Here is a 23286-nt window from a genome sequence, read left to right on the forward strand (position 1 = left end):
GCCGACAGTCGCCTGCCTTAAATGCGGGCATCCGAAAAATGAGATTTCATTACATACGTTATAGATTCCTCGCGGCTCATTGCTCATCTTCCATCTATATCTCTCAGTTATCCCCATTGGAGCAGCGTCATCGAGAAAATGGTCTTAAGCCTCGTGGTCTCATCACACCTTACCTGGTTTTGGGGCAAAAATTCCCGGCTGGCTCTGCTAATATATCCTTTTAAAAATATTCCAATCCCAACGTGTAGGAGTCCTAGTCCGAGGGTAGTTTATTTCTCTTGGCTTTTTTGAAAAGCCAACTCGGAGGTTTGTATTTGTGAATTAGTAAATATAAAATTTTTCCAAGCGAGTCCAAGAAATTTACGCCGAAGTTCTGACCTTAACGAGGCATTTTTATTTTACCCACCCTAATAAATAGCTGATGAAATGAACTTGCTTACCGGTATTAAGTGATGGCGAATTGCGCGCGGGCATGCTTAGACGGGTAGTAAGGGTCTATTCAATGAGCCAGCTCTGACGATTCAACTGTCATCAGTCGAAAGTTATTTATGAGTTTTCATAAGCGCGATAAGCGACCGGTAGCAAAGCTTTGGCGTCCAACTTTTGATGACATCATTTTTGGCGAGTAAATATTATATATATACATATTATGTATGTATGTATGTATGTATGTACATTAAGCTGCTTCGCCGAAAGTTATTATGCTTTGTTTAGCGAAATTATCAATCAACTGAACTTATACTTTAACAACTTTTTTATGAACTTCTTTTATTTACATATAAGCTGGATCTTAGAGAATCTCAAAATTGTTCCGAAATATATTGGCATACGAATTAAAAGAAACAAGTAAAAGTGTCTAAGTTCGGGTGTAACCGAACATTATATACTCCGCGTGAGCTTCAATTGAACATTTCATTTCAGATAAATTACCTTTCTATATAACACGTGGCACCGCCCGTTTAAAAAAAATGTCTCCCCATTTCCTCTTACAATAAAACTTGATAAGTGAAATATCATTGATTCAAAACTATTTCTTGCTAAGTTATAGCTTATTATTCTAGTCTACGACCCTTTTAAACTTGTTTTATATCTAAGTTGCCGTGGTCTTTAACCGACCCCGTCCATTTTTACTAGAATTATTTTCTGCTATAAGAAAAATATGTGTACACAATTTCATTACGATATGTTAATTTTTCTTCGAGTTATGGCTCCCGAAACATAGAAAATTGCTTAGTCATAAACGGGGCGGTGCCACACCCATTTTCAAACATTTTAGTGTTTTCCCATTTAATAATTCAATTTAGAAAGTAAAATTCTATAGATACAAAGCTCTTTTTCGCTAAGATATAGCTTATTATTTTCGTCTACAACCCTTTTAAAAATCTTTTATATAAAAGGGGCGTGGTCCTTAACCGATTTCGTTAATTTTTCTTCAAAGCATTCCTTATAGTAAAGGCAACCTCTCTGCCGAATTTTGTTACGATAGGCTTAACGATTTTTGATTTATGATTAATAATATTTGTAAAATTGATTTTATCCCAAGTGGGCGGTGCCGCGCCCATTTTAAAAATTGTTTCCAAATTTTTATCGAAAGTCTCAATACCAGTCCACGTGTGAAATTTCAACATTCTAGATGTATTATTTACTAAATAATCAGGTTTTTTGTGTTTTCCAAAATGTTATATATATAAGAAGTGGGCGTGGTTATCATCCGATTCTGTGTCTAGATAAGCTCGTGTACCAAATTTGGCGAAGATATCTCGTGTTAACGGACGGACGGGCGGACGGATGGACGGACGGACATGGCTCAATCAAATTTTTTTTTCGATACTGATGATTTCGATATATGGAAGTGCATATCTATCTCGATTCCTTTATACCTGTACAACCAACCGTTATCCAATCAAAGTTAATATACTCTGTGTGCAAAGCACGCTGAGTATAAAAATAATATTGGTGTTCACATTTGGCTCGTTAGTTATTTACTTGGCAGTTGGTAGCTTTTTATGTCTATTTTTTTTATAACTTGAAATTCAGTAATGACTGCGGCACAATGAATTTGAATGAAATTTTTCATATACATGCGTTTCACACAAGCTTATGCATTCCAGTAACATCGCCACAATCACCCAAGATGTTGCGTTTATAAATATCAAGGAACTTCACACTTGGCAATTGAAGTTTATTTCGCCTTGCCCATTCACATACCAAATATCGCGAAGCACTGTTATAAACATTCTCCCTATACAACAAAAATACTTGCTTACATATTTTGTGACGTATTCTTTTGATATATTGCAGTTTTCAATTGCGAGTGGGTAAAACAATTTCATTTGTAAAGTGTGTCAGCACCCTTAGCCAAAGCAAATGTCAAATTCTTCTTCTTATGCTTTGCTTGAAACAAAAGTTTGCAAGATGGCTACTTTTTTATCTCAGATGGCGCCTCAATCTACCGTTCCCCATAAAAATACTTGCAACCCATAATGCATAAGATTGAGTTAAACGCATCTATATGAAAAACTGCTTTTGTGACGGGGCTTTAAAAATAAATTCAAATAAAAACAAAGTTACCTGCAAATAAACAACTACCAACTACAATTCATGGGCGGATCCAGGCAGGCAGTTTGGGGGGAATTCACGAAAAAAATCCGATTTTTCGGTAGCCACTATCGACTTTATCGGTGGTGGCGCCTAGCGATTTTTTTATATCGTACTTAAGTCAACACAAAAAAGTTTAAGCTAGCATTGCTCGTCCATTCATCGGTCTATTCGTGAGCCTATTTTACCGAAGATTGACTTAGAAACTGTATTAGACTAAAAATCGTGAAACAAATGAGCGTGACCTACCCGAATCTTTTGAAAATCTTTGCATCAACTTCAAAAACGGTTGAAGCTCATAAAAAAGAATCCGTTTTTCTTTCGTGACACCAGTCAGTCAGGAAAAACTGCAGCGAAACTATCAATATTTAAAAAAAAAGAGTAAGGAAGACTAAGTTCGGGTGTAACCGAACATTACATACTCAGCTGAGAGCTATGGAGACAAAATAAGCGAAAATCACCATGTAGTTTGTATGACATGTGTATCAAATGGAAGGTATTAAAGAGTATTTTAAGAGGGAGTAGGCCATAGTTCTATGGGTGAACGCCATTTACGGATATCGCCATAAAGGTGGACCAGGGCTGACTCTAGAATTTGTTTGTACGATATGGGTATCAAATGAAAATTGTTAATGACTATTTTAAAAGGGAGTGGGCCTTAGTTCTATAGGTGGACGCCTTTTCGAGATATCGCCATAAAGTTGAACCAGGGATGACCCTGGAATTTGTTTGTACGACATGGGTATCAAATGAAAGGTGTTAATGAGTATTTGAAAAGGGCGTGGGCCTTAGTTCTATAGGTGGACGCCTTTTCGAGATATCGCCATAAAGGAGGACCAGGGGTAACTCTAGAATTTGTGTGTACGATATGGGTATCAAATGAAAATTGTTAATGAGTATTTTAAAAGGGAGTGGGCCTTAGTCCTATAGGTGGACGCCTTTTCGAGATATCGCCATAAAGGTGGACCAGGGGTGACTCTAGCATTTATTTGTACGATATGGGTATCAAATGAAAGGTGTTAATGAGTATTTTAAAAGGGAGTGGGCCTTAGGTCTATAGGTAGACGCCTTTTTGAGATATCGCCAAAAAGGTGGACCAGGGGTGACTCTAGAATTTGTTTGTACGATAGGGGTATCAAATAAAAGGTGCTAATGAGTATTTTAACAAGTAAGGACGGGACTGTCTTCGGCTATGCCGAAGCCTTCATACCTTCCATGAATGGGGCTGAACAATAATCTTATCCCGTTCGTAATCTCCGAATAATCGGATGTATAAGATAAGAAATATCTAGTGAACAGATCTACATACCTAAACGATTTTTAAGATAAATATAAAATAAACAAGTAAGGAAGGCTAAGTTCGGGTGTAACCGAACATTACATACTCAGTTGAGAGCTATGGAGACAAAATAAGGGAAAATCACCATGTAGGAAAATGAACCTCGGGTAACCCTGGAATGTGTTTGTATGACATGCGTATCAAATGGCAGGTATTAAAGAGTATTTTAAGAGGGAGTGGGCCTGAGTTCTATAGGTGGACGCCTTTTCGGGATATCGTTATAAAGGTGGACCAGGGGTGACTCTAGAATTAATTTGTACGATATGGGTACCAAATAAAAGGTGTTAATGAGTATTTTAAAAGGGAGTGGGCCTTAGTTCTATGGGTGGACGCCTTTTCGAGATATTGCTATAAAGGTTAACCAGGGGTGACTCTAGAATTAATTTGTACGATATGGGTATCAAATGAAAGGTGTTAATGGATATTTTAAAAGTGGGTGGGCCTTAGTTCTATGGGTGGACGCCTTTCGAGATATCGCCATAAAGGTGGACCAGGGATGACTCTAGAATTTGTTTGTACGATATGGGTATCAAATGAAAGGTGTTAATGAGTATTTTGAAAGGGAGTGGGCCTTAGTTCTATAGGTGGACGCCATTTCGAGATATCGCCATAAAGGTGGACCAGGGGTGACCTTAGAATTTTTTTACGATATGGGTATCAAATGAAAGGTGTTAACGGGTATTTTAAAAGGGAGTGGGCCTTAATTCTATAGGTGGACGCCTTTTCGGGATATCGTTATAAAGGTGGACCAGGGTTGACTCTAGAATTTGTTTGTACGATATGGGTATCAAATGAAAGGTGTTAATGAGTATTTTGAAAGGGAGTGGGCCTTAGTTCTATAGGTGGACGCCATTTCGAGATATCGCCATAAAGGTGGACCAGGGGTGACCTTAGAATTTTTTTACGATATGGGTATCAAATGAAAGGTGTTAACGGGTATTTTAAAAGGGAGTGGGCCTTAATTCTATAGGTGGACGCCTTTTCGGGATATCGTTATAAAGGTGGACCAGGGTTGACTCTAGAATGAGTTTGTACAATATGGGTGTCAAATTAAAGGTATTAATAAGAATTTTAAAAGGGAGTGGTGGTAGTTGTATATGTGAAGGCGTTTTCGAGATATCGACCAAAATGTGGACCAGGGTGACCCAGAACATCATATGTCGGGTACCGCTAATTTATTTATATATGTAATACCACGAACAGTATTCCTGCCATGATTCCAAGGGCTTTTGATTTCGCCCTGCAGAACTTTTTTATTTTCTTCTACTTAATATGGTAGGTGTCACACCTATTTTACAAAGTTTTTTTCTAAGGGTATATTTTGCGCCAATAAACCAATCCAATTACCATGTTTCAACCCTTTTTTCGTATTTGGTATAGAATTATGGCACTTTTTTCATTTTCCGTAATTTTCGATATCGAAAAAGTGGGTGTGGTCATAGTCAGATTTCGGCCATTTTTTATACCAATAGAAAGTGAGTTCAGATAATTATGTGAACTGCGTTTAGTAAAGATATATCGATTTTTGCTCAAGTTATCGTGTTAATGGCCGAGTGGAAGGACAGACGGTCGACTGTGTATAAAAAACTGGGCGTGGCTTCAACCGATTTCGCCCTTTTTCACAGAAAACAGTTATCGTCCTAGAGTCTAAGACGCTACCAAATTTCACAAGGATTGGTAAATTTTTGTTCGACTTATGGCGTTAAAAGTATCCTAGACAAATCAAATGAAAAAGGGCGGAGCCACGCCCATTTTGAAATTTTCTTTTATTTTTGTATTTTATTGGACCATATCATTACTGGAGTCGAATGTTGGCATAATGTACTTATATACTGTAAAGATATTAAATTTTTTGTTAAAATTTGACATTAAAAAAAATTTTTTTTTTAAGTGAGCGTGGTCGTTCTCCGATTTTGCCAATTTTTATTAGGCATACATACAATAATATGAGTAACGTTCCTGCCAAATTTCATCATGATATCTTCAACGACTGCCAAATTACAGCTTCCAAAACTTTTAAATTACCTTCTTTTAAAAGTTGGTGGTGCCACGCCCATTGTCCAAAATTTTACTAATTTTCTATTCTGCGTCATAAGTTCAACTCACCTACCAAGTTTCATCGCTTTATCCTCCTTTGGTAATGAATTATCGCACTTCCTCGGTTTTTCGAAATTTTCGATATCGAAAAGGTGCGCGTGGTTATAGTCCGATATCGTTCATTTTAAATAGCGATCTGAGATGAGTGCCCAGGAACCTACATACCAAATTTCATCAAGATACCTCAAAATTTATTCAAGTTATCGTGTTACAGACGGACGGACGGATATAGCTCAATCAAATTTTTTTCGATACTGATGATTTTGATACATGGAAGTCTATATCTATCTCGATTCCTTTATACCTGTACAACCAACCGTTATCCAATCAAAGTTAATATACTCTGTGAGCTCTGCTCAACTGAGTTTAACAATTCAACGAGTCAAGTGTGGACCCCGCTAATAATGTTCCAAAATTATTCACCCTATGAATTTCTTGTGATGTTAGCGATAAAAACACTATCCCAAGGTTTTCAGCTGTATTATCGATGTCGCAAGCTTTTGTCGAATATATATCAGGTAAGCTTCGGAATCAGCATCTCAAGGACGTCTGATTATATTGGGAGCAATTTGACATGCCAATGCTGAACCGAGTAAGTTATCTCACTACCATAACCCCCTTCCAAAATGGCCTGTAATTCGATGTTGGTTTGTAGCGATATGGACACTCCCCGAAGGTTTTGGGGAGTCTTATCGATGTTGATGGTCATTTGCCGGATATAGGTCCGGTACGTTCCGGTAACAAGCACCATTATCACCGCACTTCCGAGGATAGTCATGGAAAATGCAGTGATACAGTGGCAGCAGCTAATTTACGGATACCACCTTTTTCGCAAGTCCAATGTGAAAGCTATTCCAACACTTAGTAACCATTTAATAAAAAAGTAGTTACATTAATGATGGAGATTTGACTTTTTGCGTTGGGTCTTACGACGTTTTTTTAAACCTCAAAACCAAATTTGAATAATACTTTTTTTTTTGTTATGGAAGAAAGGTTCGAAATTTTGTTTGCATGAGTGTACTTATGTACTAATAATATGGCAGAGCAGTTGAACCCGAAGCATTTTACCAGTCCTTTGATTTTTCGGGATATATCGTTATCACCATAACTTCACACTTCAGCGCATAGCCGATTTTCGTATTTGCGTAACAGACTCATCACTTCTAGCGGACTGCAGAGTGCGAGCGTGATTCATGTAGGTGACTTTTATTGATTGTGATTTATTTATTGACTCCCTTTTCAACTTTTGTTTACTCAGATTATTCTGAAATATGTATCTTTTTATATATGTACACTAGGGTGGTCCTTATTTGTATGGAGAAAATTTTAACATCAGATTTCCAAAGTCTCAACCCCTAAATCGATAGTAATATAGCCGAAGATATCACACAAAAAATTGTATCCCGATTGGAGATAGTTTAGGCGTGTCGCAGGGGGGTCAAAATTGAAATTGCTCTATGGTGAGTCTCTTAATCTGGACTTTCACCCCCCTGCGACACGCTTTAGACTTTTCCAATCGTAACCAAATTTTGTATGTGATATCTCCGACCATAGTTATATATATTTCGGGTATTAGATAAAAAGAAAAATCACTTTTATTTTTCGAGTCTCCATAGGGTATTCTGAACCCCCCCTGCGACACCCCTTAGGCGTTTCCAATCGGGACCAGAATTTGCATCTGATATTTTCTACAATAGGGTTATTGATTTCGAGAATTAGATAAAAAGAAAAATCACTTTTATTTTTTGAGTCTCCATACAGCAATTTCAACTTTGACCCCCCTGCGACACGCCTAAACCATCCCCAATAGGGATAAACATTTTTGTGCGATATAGTTGACCGTGGTGCAACCGATCTAGGGGGTGATACTGGAAAAAATACTACATTATATTATAAGGACCACCCTAATGTACACTTACGTACATGTAAGTTTTGTAAACATTAGATCTTATCACAAGATATAACTTCACCGTACTCCGAATTTGTCCAGTCAGATTCTAAAAAACAAAAACCTTGTAACCCTATTAAAGATTGTATAAGATTATTGGTACCTGTATAAAAATTAGCACATTCTGTTTTACGTGGTTTAATCATTAATAGGGACCGAAATTTCTACACGATACCATAGCATATCGACGCTTTCAGTGTTCGATATTTTTAATTATATATACTTGGTACAGTATCGAGTTCGACGACGTAATCTGTCGTCTCAGAGAAATTACTAGATCTTTTTCATGTGACCGTTTTTACGAATTCGGACTTTTTGGTTTGAAATGTCATCAACGCCCAATTGGTTATTTTCATCTAATACCATTGACGATTTCTGATTTATGGCCTATAAATGTTTTAAACTTTCTTTCCTTTCCCGTTCCTTTCTCATTTTCCAAATGTTTATACTCAGCTGAGCAGAGCTTACAGAGTATATTTATTTTGTTCGCATAACGGTACCCCGTAACGGCATAAACTAATCGAGATAGATATAGACTTCTATATATCAAAATGATCTTGACGAAAAACGAAATTCATTTAGCCATGTCCATCCGTCTGTCCGTAAACACGATAACTTGAGTAAATTTTGAGGTATTTTAATGACATTTGGTATGTAGGTTCCTGGGCACTCGTCTCAGATTGCTGTTTAAAATGAACGAAATCGGACTATAACCACGCCCACTTTTTCGATATCGGAAATTTCGAAAAACCGAAAAAGTGCGATAATTCATTACCAAAGATGGATAAGGGATGAAACTTGGTAGGTAGGTTGACCTTATGACGCAGAATAGAAAATTAGTAATGGGCGTGGCACACCGACTTTTAAAAGAAGGTAATTTAAAATTTTTCAAGCTGTAATTTGGCAGTCGTTGAAGATATCATGATGAAATTTGGCAGGAACGTTACTCCCATTACTATATGTGTTCTAAATTAGGATTAGCAAAATCGGATGACGAACAAAAAAGGTAGCGGGTAGCTGAGCACGAATCCGATATACGTAAACAAAAACAAAGCACAGCTTTGGCACAGCATGCAATAGAAAATAAACACACAGCTGATTTTAAAAACATAAAAATAATAGACACCGAAAGGAGAGAAAAAGCGCGTTACACCTTAGAAAGCCTAAGAATTTTGCAAAAAAGAGGAAACACAATAAACAAAAAAGAAGATACAGATAATATCGCCCCCGCGTACCTATTATGTTTGTAATTTAGTTTTTAGTATGACAAGTTTACCGCATGTAGGTGGTATCGATTTTTCCATTCAATTAACTTTACACAATTTTTTAATATTAAAATGTTTTTAAATGTTTAAATGTTTTAGTGAAAATTATGTTTTTCGTTTAATTCCAATTTTGTAAGTAAGAAAATACTTCTTGTACAAACAATATTTAATTGCAATTTTTTAAATTTTAATTCTATATGTATCTGATTGTGTTCTTTGTTGTTTTTTGTTTTATTAAATAAATACAGTGTCACGCTCCTGAAGATGCCAAGGAAAATTGGCGAAACGTCGAGCTGAAAGGTGGAATAATCTTTGTTTTATTTGCACCCAACACAATAGATCTGCCTAGCTTAAAATATACATAAATATTATTCAAACAGATCGGAAGGAAATTATAAAAAAATTTTAAGTCAAATTTTTACAAAAAATTTAATATTTTTACAGTATATAAGTAAATTGTGTCAACATTCAACTCCAGTAATGATATGGTGCAACAAAATACAAAAATAAAAGAAAATTTGAAAATGTGCGTGGCTCCGCCCATTTTCATTTAATTTGTCTAGAATACTTTTAATGCCATAAGTCGAACAAAAATTTACCAATCCTTCTTAAATTTGGTAGGGGCATAGCTTCTATGACGGTAACTGTTTTCTGTGAAAATTGGCGAAATCGGTTGAAGCCACACCCAGTTTTCATACACAGTCGACCGTCTACCCTTCCGCTCGGCCTTTAACACGATAACTTGAGCAAAAATCGATATATCTTCACTAAGCTTAGTTCACGTACTTATCTAAACTCATTTTGGGATGAAACATAGTGATTGGATTGGCTTTTTGACGCAAAATATAACTTTAGAAAAAACTTTGTAAAATGGGTGTCACACCTACCATTTTAAGTAGAATAAAATGAAAAAGTTCTGCAGGGCGACATCAAAAGCCCTTGGAATCATGGCAGGAATACTGTTGGTGATATTACATATATACATCAATAAATTAGCGGTACCCGACAGATGATATTCTGGGTCACCCTGGTCCCCATTTTGGTCGATATTTCGAAAACACCTTCACATATACAACTAAGGGCCACTCCCTTTTAAAACCCTCATTAATACCTTTAATTTGATACCCATATCGTACAAACACATTCTAGAGTCACCCCTGGTCCACCTTTATGGCAATATCCCGAAATGGCGTCCACCTATAGAACTATGCCCCACTTTCTTTTAAAATACTCTTTAATACCTCCATTTAATACCCATGTCATACAAACAAATTCCAGGGTTGCCCTAGGTTCATATTCCTACATGGTGGTTTTCCCTTATTTTATCTCCAAAGCTTTCAGCTGAGTATGTAATGTTCGGTTACACCCGAACTTAGCCTTCCTTACTTGTTTTTTTTTTTATTTTTAACTGGCTTCAGTCTATAAACCAAGTTTCATCAGTAGTCGTATTGGATTATTCCATTTTTTTCGTAATTTTCGATATCGAAAAAGTAGGCGTAACAAGTTTTTTTATTTTTTTCAATAAGTTTTTGTAGTTTAAATAGCTCCGCATACCTCAATTTCTTTCAACTTATCGTGTAAGCGAATGGACAGACGGGCTCCGTCAGCCTTTTGTACACTGATAACTGTGACCATGTGCATCGAGACATAATCACCCTTATTTTCATTGTCGTCGTCGTCACTGAACGACGGCGACTCACGACGACGTGTTAAAATCGGTATAGCCATCGTCGTTTTCGATAACTATTGACAACTATCGACACATGTTTGGTATTGGCTAAGCAAATTTACTGTCGTCATCGTCTTCACACGACGCCATTTGTGTCGACGCTGTTTTTACTGACGACAGAAGGAAAATTGCGCAACAATTCGGGGTTCTTGTAGCTGGGCTAGAAAAAATCGGAGTTATTTCTGATTCTTTGTTTCTATTGAGTCGAAGCTCCTCTTTATTATTTTCGTCACTAGAGCTCATAATAAAACATTTTTGTAAAATCTTGAAATGAAATATTTAAAGAAATCTCAAATCGCGAAAAAAGATACAGAAATAGTAAACAAAATCGAACAGCTGATCCAGAAATTACAGAGATGGTATATTTTCCTTTCATTATATCGATAAATGTAGTCGTCGTCTCACAAGCTTAGCCAATACCGATTTGGTGTCGAAGTAACGACGACGTCGATACGATGTGACGTCGACTGAAATACGACGACGACAATGACAATAAGGGTGAATAATAATAGCAACAATATAATAACATATACGAGTACTACTTACATATTGTTACGAATGTTGGCAGCGCTGGGGGGTACTGCCATCTCTATGCCGATGCTAAGCATTGACGTGAGTGCACATCAATAATTTAGTAATTTTATCTACACCTATGTGCGTGCGCGCAGCGGAGAAGAGATGCACAAACACATGCAGATATCTTATCTGAGATGCTCCTAAAGGTATGCAATTGTAATTGTGGAGGTGTCGCTCACACATACAAGTGCATGGGGTATGAGAGAAGCTATAAATATTATACATCTGTAGTTGTAGCTGAGAAATTTATAACTAACTAGTAAGTTCTGGAATTAGAAAAGCCTAGAAATATGCAACGAAGAGATCGGACAGTATAAAAGGGCGACAACATTAGAGGCGAGAATCAGTTTCATTTAAGCTATCAGTCAGTTTGGTTATTAAGCAAGCTAGTTGCAAAGTATAAGTGTTATTGTGAAGTACTTTAATAAAGGCCATTTTTCCATTATTCGATATTGGAGTTGTTTATTCAACAGTTTAGTGATTCGAACTTGGCAAAGGGTTGCAAATCAGGGAAATTGCAGCAAATTCGTTACAATTGTTGTCAGAAGAGGAATTGTTGAATAAATTCCGAAGACTTCGAATAGAACTTGGACATGCCAAAGTTTAGCGAATTGAAGATCCAGCAACTGAAGAAGGAGTTGGAGAGCCGTGGATTTAACACAACCGGCATTAAACTAGAACATCAGGAACGACTACGACAGGCAATGGAATTAGAAGGAATTGACGTAGAAGAGTATGACTTTCATCTTGATGGCGAGGAAACAACAAAAATGGAAGAAACACCGCAGACAGTTACGAGCACAGACTTGAACATGATTTTAGCTGCAATATCTACTCAAACAACGACAGTGTCATCTCAACTGGCAGAACAGAAGACATATATGGCATCTCAGCTGGAATCGCAGGAGACACGTATTACATCCAAGATGGAAACTCAACTGAAAGAACAGAAGACATATATAGCATCCCAACTGGAATCACAGGAGGCACGTATTTCATAAATGTCGTCGCAAGTGTCATCTCAACTGGAAGATCAAAAGACATATATGGTATCTAAATTGGAAACGCAAGAGGCACGTATATCTGAAATGTCGGCGAAATTTTGGAACAGGTATCATCAAAACTGGAAGCGCAGGATGAACAAATTTCGCAATTTCAGGCAGAAGTAGATCATTTGAAAGGTCGTATGGAGCAGTTACAACTAAATCATCCAGCTGTTTCAGCAAGCAATCCAAACGTAAAAACACCATCCTTTGAGAGTTCTGTTCCTTTCCAGGTCTTCAAGCTACAGTTTGAAAAGACCGCAGCAGTGAACGACTGGAATACGGAAGATAAAGTTGCTGCACTGTTCGTGGCATTGAAAGGGCCTGCAGCGGAAATCCTACAGACGATTCCAGAGTACGAACGGAACAGTTATGAAGCATTGATGGCTGCTGTAGAACGAAGTTATGGAAGCGAGCATAGAAAACAGATATTCCAAATTGAGTTGCAAAACCGCTACCAAAAAGCAAATGAGACATTGCAGGAGTTTGCTTCAGATATTGAAAGAGTGGCTCATCTTGCAAATGCGGACGCACCCGGGGAATACACTGAAAGGGTAAAAATCCAGAGTTTCATAAATGGCGTACGAGATGTGGAAACGAAGCGGGCTACATATGCGAATCCAAAACTAACATTTGCTGAAACGGTATCGCATGCACTGACTCAGGAAACAGCCTTACTTTTGAGTAAGTCAGCGTACAAAGCTCATCGCGTGGAAGTGGAAAGGCCAGACTGGGTAGACGCAATTTTGGAAGCATTGAAGGGTACGCAGCAGAAGAATAATGATGCAGTCAAATGCTTTAAGTGTGGAAAGCCAGGGCATATTGTGCGTTATTGCAACACCAACCCTAACAGTTCCAACAATGTGGGTGGTCGTAAACGCAGAGCAGAAAGAGATGAGCAAATCTCCAAGACAACTCAATCGTTAAACTAAATCGAGTCAGCCGCAAGGGGCGACAGCTGGCTCCCGCAATTGAATGCCCCATAATCTCTATCTCGCATATTGGAAGAAGATCGAGCAATCTTACCGTTGGAGGACATGTGGATGGAAAGGAACGTTTACTGACTGTAGATACGGGCGCATCTCATTCCATCATTCGAACGGATTTAGTCAACAAAAAGATAAGACCATTGTTAGGAGCAAGATTACGTACAGCCACGGGAGAGGACACCCAGGTAATTGGAGAAGTAGAATGTGAAGCAGCTATTGGGAACGTCACGGTACTCCACAATTTTATAGTGGCAAATATTGTTGATGAAATCATAATTGGAGTGGACTTCTTAATCAACCAAGACATCAAGATCGATATACAGAGCAAGACGATGCGATATAAGAACATGGATGTGCCACTTAATTTCGGCTACAGCAGTAAACGAGTGCTGGTGGAAGAGAGTCAGCAAATACCACCAAAATCCGAAGCAGTCATCTGGGCAAAGGTTGATGAGAGATTGTGGGACAAACAAATTGTGGGTTGTCGATGCAGCAAACAAATCAGCACTGAACATACTTGTAGGAAAAGCCCTGGCTATGACAAAACAAGATGGACGTATTCCGGAAAGAGTACTCAATGAGTTCAAGTCACCATTCAATTTGACCAAAGGAGCTATTTTGGGAAGATGCCAAGAGGCTGAAGTAGTTATTAACTGTGAATAGCTCCAGGAACACGTTTCATCTAGTAATTCTGATCTTTCAAATGACATCACGGCATGGACGCATGGGCTAGAGGAAGCCTATCAGAGTAAGGCAAAACAACTGCTTCTAAAGTACGGGAACATATTTGACCAGGATGGTTCAAAACCAGGCCGCACCAATGTTGTGAAACATCAAATTAACACTGGAGACGCGAGGCCGATACGTCAAGCTCCTCGTAGTGTTCCACTGGCGAAACGGGAAGTTGTGAGTCAAGTCGTACGAGAAATGAGCGACAGCGGCGTCATCGAACCATCAGCTAATCCATGGAGTTAGTACTTGTAAAGAAGAAGGATGGAAAAATGAGGTTTTGCGTGGACTACCGGAAGTTGAATGACGTTACGAAGAAGGATAGCTACCCATTGCCAAGAATTGACGACACTCTGGACTCGCTATCTGATACGAAATGGTTTTCCACACTGGACTTGAAAAGCGGCTACTGGCTAGTTGAGGTGAAGGAGGAAGATAAAGAGAAAACAGCTTTCAGTGTCGGTGATGGTCTTTGGCAATTTAAAGTGATGCCTTTTGGACTTTGTAATGCACCAGCTACTTTTGAGAGACTCATGGACCAGGTACTGAAAGGTTTACATTGGAAAACATGTTTGGTGTACATGGACGACATTATCGTATTGGGCAAGAACTTTGATGAACATCTTCAGAGCTTGGAGGAAGTTTTCCAGAGAATAGCTGGCGCTGGTCTGAAGTTAAGTCCCAAAAAGTGTGCGCTGTTTAAAAAGGAAATAAATTATTTGGGTCACAAAGTAACGACAGAGGGCATCTGCACTGCGAACGAAAAGATAGAGGCTGTAAAGGATTGGCCAAGACCACAGAACCTACATGAATTGAGAATTTTCCTTGGGCTGTGCAAATATTACCGACGATTTGTACCAAATTTTTCCAGCGTAGCCCATAGCCTACATGAGCGTACAAGAAAAAAATAAAGCTTTTGAATGGAAGAAAGAGCAAGAAATGGCTTTCCAAACATTGAAGGAGCGGTTGTGTACTGCCCCAATGTTAGCATATCCGATTCCAGGAGCAACATTTATTCTAGATACAGATTCGAGTGGATATGCTATAGGAGGCGTTTTATCACAACTGGTCGATGGACAGGAGAAGGTAGTTGCATAGTACAGCCGTTCGATTGGAAAACCAGAGAGGAACTACTGCGTTACGCGGAGAGAGCTGTTGGCATTGGTAGAGTGCATTAAACATTATCACAAATACCTCTACGGCCAGCGATTCTTTGTCAGGACAGACCACGCAGCGTTAAAATGGCTTCTGCAGTTCCGTAATCCGGAAGGATAATTGGCACGGTGGATCGAGCGACTAAAAAGCTATGACTTTTCCATTGAGCATTGAAAAGGTAGTACCCATGGGAATGCCGATGCAATGTCACGAAGACCATGCAGTTTGGAATGCAAGCACTGTTCAAAGGCCGATGCTAAATAAGGCATTATAGGTGTCCGGCTAATGACTATAACGTGTACGGATGAATGGGACAAGGAACAACTATGAAAGTGTCAGCTAGAAGATACAGATCTGTCACATGTTATGCAAGGGCTCGAACGAAACGAAAGGCCAAGCAGAGAGGAGATGTCAGCAAATAGTCCCATTGCGAAGTCATATTGGGCACAGTGGAACAGTTTAGAATTGCTTGCATCGAGTATGGGAGAGTGAGGATAGTCAAAGGAAAATGAAACTGATAGTTGTTCCCAGAAAGAGGATTCCTGACGTGCTCAGCGAGCTGTATAATGGTCCAAGCGGAGGTCATCTTGGAATCACGAAGACGCTCGAGAAGATTAAACGGAGATTCTATTGGGTTGGTTGCCGTCAGTCAGTCACTGAGTAGATTGCGAACTGCGAGGTTTGCAGCAGAGCGAAAGGGCCCAAAACCCGAAGTCATGGCCAGATGAAGCAATATAACTCAGGTGCGCCATTTGAAAGGATCGCTATGGATGTCGCCGGTGCATTTCCTACTAGCAACGGCGGAAACAAATATGTACTGGTAGTTATGGATTATTTCAGCAAATGGCCAGGGGTATACCCAATCCCAAATCAAGAAGCGGAAACAGTAGCAGAAGTGTTTATAAACAATTGGGTTGCAAGGTATGGTGTACCAATGGAGTTACATTCTGACCAAGACAGGAATTTCGAAATAGCTGTGTTCCAAATGTGTAATCATTGGGTATTCGAAAAACACTGACAACTGCATTGCATCCTCTGTCCGATGGTATGGCGGAACGATTCAATAGAACATTGGAGGAGCACTTAAGGAAAGTAGTGGACAAGTTCCATAAAGAGTGGGATACCCGTATAACATTATTCTTGATGGCTTACCGATCGGCAGTGCAGGAGACAATGGCCCAAACCCATGCAAAAGTAATTTTTGGCAATGACCTTAGACTGCCAGCTGATTCGAAGTTTGGGATAGATGCCGATGCGGAGAGAAATGTCAAGAAGTCCACTGATGATTTGGAAGAAGAGCTGAGAGAAATACACAATCTGATAAGGCAACGAACAAAGAGTATGAGTGACAAGATGAAAGCCAGATACGATAAAGCAATTAATTCGGAAGATTTTCAGGAAGGAGTTTTGGTGCTTTTATACAACCCACAACGGAAAAAAGCTGTGTCCCCGAAATTGCAGTGTAATTGGGAAGGCCCATACAAAGTCGTAAAACGGATCAACGATGTAGTGTACCGCATACAAACCATCGGTAAACCACGAACCAATATGAAAGTGGTCCATTTGGAAAGGCTGGCAGCGTTTAGATCGAGAGATTTGTCTGATCGGGCCGATCAGACTTAGGTGGAGGGCAGTGTTACGAATGTTGGCAGCGCTGGGTGGTCCGGCCATCTCTATGCCGATGCTTAGCAGTGACGTGAGTGCACATCAATAATTTAGTCATTTTGTCTACACCTATGTACGTGCGCACAGCGGAGAAGAGATGCACAAACACATGCAGATATCTTATCTGAGATGCTCCTAAAAGTATGCAATTGTAATTGTGGAGGTGTCGCTCACACATACAAGCGCATGGGGTATGATAGAAGCTATAGAAATTATACATCTCTAGTTGTAGCTGAGAAATTTATAACTAACTAGTAAGTTCTGGAATTAGAAATGCCTAGAAATATGCAACGAGGAGATCGGACAGTATAAAAGGGTGACAACAGTAGAGGCGAGAATCAGTTTCATTTAAGCTATCAGTCAGTTTGGTTATTAAGCAAGCTAGTTGCAAAGTATAGGTGTTATTGTGAAGTACTTTAATAAAGGCCATTTTTCCATTATTCAATTTGGAGTTGTTTATTCAACAGTTTAGTGATTCGAACTTGGCAGAGGATTGCAAATAAGGGGAATTGCAGTAAATTCGTTACAATATATATATTTTATATTTCTGTATCTAAATTTTAACAAAGTCACTAAACGCACAAAAGTTTTGTTTGATCAATATTTATTTCACTTAATATTCCTGTTATCAAAATGAAGAGGATAAGTTCGATATCCATACCACCTAAAAATACGAGAACAAATTTTTTAGAAGAAATGTATTTGTAAAAAGATTTTAATCTTTTGGAAAACAGTCGCGACGAACTTCCACTTTTTTTTACTCCCACTTTTATTGCTTCGAAATTTTCTAAATATTATAAAACAAGGAAGGGATGGTCTTCGGGTAATCCAAAAGCCTTACACCTTTCATGAATGTAGCAGAACTAATAATATGGCTGAATTTTTTAGAATTAGGTAGCTCTGAGAACGCCAATCTTCGTATCGAAAGAATCAGTTATTTTAAAGCGTGCTTAATTTAGTTCTGCATGGAGCCTGGTGGCCGACATCCAGAGTTTATTTAAGATAAGCTTAGTAGCGAAGGTGGCGGTGTTCTACATATCCCCCGACTATGACAAAGTAAAAATACTATCCCGGAGCTAAAATAACAAAGCACTTCGACGTTCAAAGAGGGTGGTAAAATTGAAAGTTGAATGTGCTTTGCATAAACCATAGAAAATACGATCACAGGAAGCGAGTCAATTACAGCGAAATCAGTATGTGTTGTATGAAAGACTGAAGCCCATGGTCGAAGCAATTCGTGGATATTAGATATCAGTCATTATTTCTTCAATGTAACATTGATAAATAACGAACCACTACGTTAGCCTCTATAAAGCACAAAACAGAGCTTTTAATTACTACTTAGAAACATTAACTACTGCATTTTCATGTCAATCGTTTTCAGATCTCTAACTTTGTACACTTGCGATTCGCCCTACGAAAAAGTGAAGTCTAAGAAAAAACATAAATCTATGAAACCTCAGCAGGGAATTTCCAAAGATTCAAACAAGGATGAACCCATTGCTGAAAGTGAGCAGGTCAACCACGCTGAATGCGGTCATAAAACACAAACAAAGTTAGCGAATGATGCTGGAGGTATTACAAATCGTCAACCACTCGCATCGCCTTCTACTCTTTGGAATGCTAATCCACAACCAGCTGTACAAAAGAAGGATCTACACATTGAAGGTCTGATTGCCGAGCGTGATCACTTTCTACGTCTATGCAGCAAGAATCGATTTTACGCAAATCCCAATTTCAATCAGCCATGGAGCGTATTTTCTAAGTAATTTTTCAAAAGCGTTAATTTTTGAAATTTAAGTAATCAAGTTTCTCTCTACACAGAATCGCCGCTAAAATATCCGACGATATCGTCAGCATGATAGAAAAGGATTTTAGCATTGGTGTTTCAAAATTTGTGCAGGATTTCCTGGATAACGAGACAAAGATCCAACTGTACGGCTGTCATAATTAATTTACTATTTTTTTTATTATTTTTCGTTGTGGTGTTATGTATATGTATGTATGTGTCGTTTTGTATGTATGTATGATTTTCAAGTTTGAACTTAAAATTGTAGAGCAAGTCTGGGCGTGGTATTATACGGCATTCGTTTTTATGGAAGAGCCCTTTGTCGAAGTATAAGTCCAAAATTTATAAAAACTTTAAAAAGTTTGTAAAGCAATTTTCCAATTACGAAAGCTTTATAAGCACGTTTAATTTTTTATTAATTTGGGTATTAGAGTGCAAAGCAAAAAGAAATTTAAAAAACCTTCTCTAACAATTTTTCTAAAAAGGGTTATTCCATCAAAAATAACCACATCACATAAGTTTCAAAGCCAGTTAGCTCATTTAAAAATTTCTCAATGTTAAAAGTACTTCAATAATTTGTTATTATAAAATAAAATTTTATAAAGTTCTAAGATTCAGAACTTAGCAATTCAGAACACGTCAGCAAAAATTATATTACAACTTTGTTTTTGATAACGATTACATAAGCCACAATTGTTCGAACATCTAGCATTTCCGGAAAAAAGCTTACGATTGGTCTAATTATATACAGTGGCGGGAACCAAACTTGGTATGCTCAGGAACGAGCATTGTAATTGTAATACCAGGTGCACGATTTAAAAATTGACTTATATTTAAACCACCCATAGCTTAAACAAATCACTTGTTTTTGTTAAATTTAAAACGATCAATTTACTATTGTATTTTTAAACCTGTTCGGTTTCAATTATAAACTTAACTGAACAAAAAATATAAAGTCTCAAAGTGATAAAACCAAATTGTGATTCAAGGCTTCTCTGGTTTGACTGGCTCAGGAAACCAAAATTGCTTTACCTTTTTACTTGCTGGCTCGAGGTCATATAAATAAAAACACGGTGTTTATATTTTGTGCCAATATATTTCGATTACACATCGGTAATCGTCTTCAAGGGCGAACTAACAACAAACATAAAAACATTTAATGTAACAAACAATAATTTTATATTTTAATCAAACACTTGATACCTACATTATTTCACATTCGTGCTGTATAACGAGGAGTATTAAACTGTTTCTTTTTTGTTAACAAGTGTCTGTACACGAAACAGTTTAATACTCCTCGTTATACAGCACGAATGTGAAATAATGTAGGTATCAAGTGTTTGATTAAAATATAAAATTATTGTTTGTTACATTAAATGTTTTTATGTTTGTTGTTAGTTCGCCCTTGAAGACGATTACCGATGTGTAATCGAAATATATTGGCACAAAATATAAACACCGTGTTTTTATTTATATGACCTCGAGCCAGCAAGTAAAAAGGTAAAATTTAATAGGTCGCTAAACAATCATAATACAAAATTGCTTTAGTTTTGAATCAAATTCCTATTTGGCTGTATACATGTAATCCAAAAAGTTGAAACGCTTGAAATGCGTAGAAACCGCTTTCCAATGAAAATTTCCAACAAGCCTCTGATCTGAGAACTCTTTTTCTGATGACGTAGAGCTGGATTCGATTCGATTTTTTGAAAAATCGATTTTTTTATTCGATTCTCAAAAAAAATCGTTTTAATCGATTAAATCGAGTCGAAAAAAGTTGATTGCTTCTTAATTGTTTACACGATTTTCACCGTATAAAAAGCTCGACAGTTCTTCCTCTTTCGTTAACTGGCGTTAACTGGCAAATCAAGAGGTGCCACCTTGATACTGACATATCACTATTTTTTGAGCTTTTTTCAAATAAATTTATAGCAGTAGTAGAGAACAAACCTCGGGTACTACGGAGCATGAACGATTTTTATTTAGGATATTCCATTTTGGACGCAGAAATTTCTTCAGTAAATTCTGCCTCCTCTGCAATGCTAGCTTAGAAATCAAATAATCTTACCTCTTCTAATGTATGGATCGGAATCATGGACCGTGTATCTCCCTTGGTGTCAGTTATGTTGGAACAGGGATGCTGGCGTGATTTGTTATGCAACGCCAAAACGATCTAGGCGGTTGAGCGGTAACCCTCATCTTTCCCCCTTCGCTCGAAGTGACCTTCACAATGGCGCATAGTTATGGTTTATGGTTCTAAATAAAGTTCAAACTATTTTATTTGGACTATGAATATGAGCCGGTGAAGATAAATTTTATAAAAAATTACAATAAATATATTTGCTGTCCATTTTGATTAATCAAAATTAAATTGTACCTACTATAACTGTAAGATGATCAAGACTTCGAAGGCTCAAAAAATCGAACGATTCTAGAAAAAAAATCGATTCTTCATTCTTCGAAAAAAGGTCGATTAAATCGATTAAAAATAAACGGTTAACAGACTATGGTTTTAAAGACCATCATTTGAGGGCATAACTGGAATTAGTAGTATGCTTTTTACCTGCCACGAAAACTTAACCTCATGGTGTCAAAAGACAATGCATCTAATTGCATAACCCACTATCACCACCATGTTTCCTGCCCTGCACGATCGTTGGTTAAAAATGAGTTTGTAATTGGCTGTATAATCACAAGGCCTTACCTTGTGAAGATACGGAGTTTATCAAAGCTCCTTACCATTCTAAGGATAATGGCATCCGGTTGCAAGGCGAATACACCTTGAGTTCCATGAACCTTCTATTCTAAGCATAAATAATTCGCTGCACCACGTTCTAACGCATGCTACTAAACAAATTTACTCTAGATCAGATGCCGTTGTTCCGCATGGACTGAGCACAAACCCACTCCTACAATTATCCACTGTTATCCACAAATGATACACATCTGCTTGTCACCATTGACCTGCAGGACACACTGAACAATTTAGGGATGTTTTCAACCTTTTCTTCGACCTTCCACAGAAGAAAAATAAAATCCTGAAATCTCTTGCGGGCAGCACTTGGGGTAGAGACAAAGAGGCGCTCATTACCATTTACAATGCAAGTGGCCGACCTCTTGCATGCTACGCACACCTCTCCCTCTGCTCCACCCCTGTCGAAACTGCAAGATTCCTTGGACTCCCGTTAGAGGATATTGATGAACCTACAACAACAACCTTATCAGTGCGGCTTCAGACCTGGTAGATCTACTATCGACCAGATCTCCACGATGCGCCAGATCCTGGAGAAAACTCACGATAACAGAATCGACACTCATCATCTTTTTCAAAGCAGCCTTTGACAGCGCGAAAAGGAGTTTCTTGTGTGCGACTATGTCCGAGTTTAAGCTCCTTGGTAAAGTTAATAAGGCTCTACCACCAGCTCCGCTAGGATGGGAAATGACCTCTCCGAGCCATACGAAATCAAACGTACGATTTCTTTAACAGAATGCTGGAGAAGATAATTCTAGCAGCAGTACTAAACCGTGATGGTACAATTACTGGCGTATGCTGATGATATTGATATTATTGGTCTTAACAAAAGCTGAGTTATGCGTTATCTGGTTCAGATAAAGAGGCAAAAAAAAGGGTGTTTCGGTAAATGAGAACGAGACGAAGTACTTGCTGTCATCCAAGAAAGAATCGGCGCACTCGCGCCTTGACAACCACGTCGCTGTTGACGGATATAAATTCGAGACTGTGAAGGATTTCGTCTATTTGGGAACCAGCATTAATAGCAAAAACAATGTCAACTTGAAATCAAACGAAAAATAACTCTGAGTAGACAATTGAAAAGAAACTACCCTCTCGACGAACAAAAATCACGCTCTACAATTCGCTCATTATAGTTGTCCTGATTTATGGCTCCGAATCAAGGACGGCGTCGAGAGCAGATGAGATAGCTGGAGAGAAAATTTCTCCGGAAGAATTATGGTCCTGTCCGGGATGCTGGTGATATAGTGATGAGCTGTATGAGCTTTACGCAGATATGACAACAGTGCAGCAAATAAAAACCAAGAGCTTCGCTGTATAGGTCATGTTATGCGAGTGGACGAATACGCCCCGGTAAATAAAGTATTTCAGTCAACACCGCAGTTCGGAAGCAGTGGAAGCGGAGTCCTCCGCTGAGTTGGGAGAGGCAAGTAGAGGAAGACTTGACCTCCCTTGGTGCTCACAAACAGCCAAAATCGCTTAGGCGGTTAAGCGCAATTAATGATGATTATGAATGCGTACCTCGTAAAAGGTGACTAAATCATTGTTCCCAATCCGGAGAAATATACGTTTCTCAAAGATAGCAAGCTATCACTCAATAATAAAGCCAATTTGT

The 23286-nt window shown here is 38.2% G+C and overlaps 1 protein-coding gene across 3 annotated transcripts in view; it reads left to right on the forward strand.

The window, feature by feature from the left end:
* Positions 1-19727, forward strand: part of LOC137250410 (uncharacterized) — a 111114-nt gene extending 91387 nt beyond the window's left edge. For all 3 annotated transcript variants that reach the window (XM_067783153.1, XM_067783154.1, XM_067783155.1), the window contains 2 exons: positions 18518-18898; positions 18958-19727. In XM_067783153.1, coding sequence (XP_067639254.1) covers positions 18518-18898; positions 18958-19087 — 511 coding nt within the window. In that variant the 3' untranslated portion in view covers positions 19088-19727. The remainder of the gene's footprint in view (positions 1-18517; positions 18899-18957) is intronic.
* The last annotated feature ends 3559 nt before the right edge of the window (positions 19728-23286 follow it).

The sequence above is a fragment of the Eurosta solidaginis genome, chromosome 4 (genome assembly GCF_040869045.1).
Source record: "Eurosta solidaginis isolate ZX-2024a chromosome 4, ASM4086904v1, whole genome shotgun sequence".
Taxonomy (NCBI): Eukaryota; Metazoa; Arthropoda; class Insecta; order Diptera; family Tephritidae; genus Eurosta; species Eurosta solidaginis.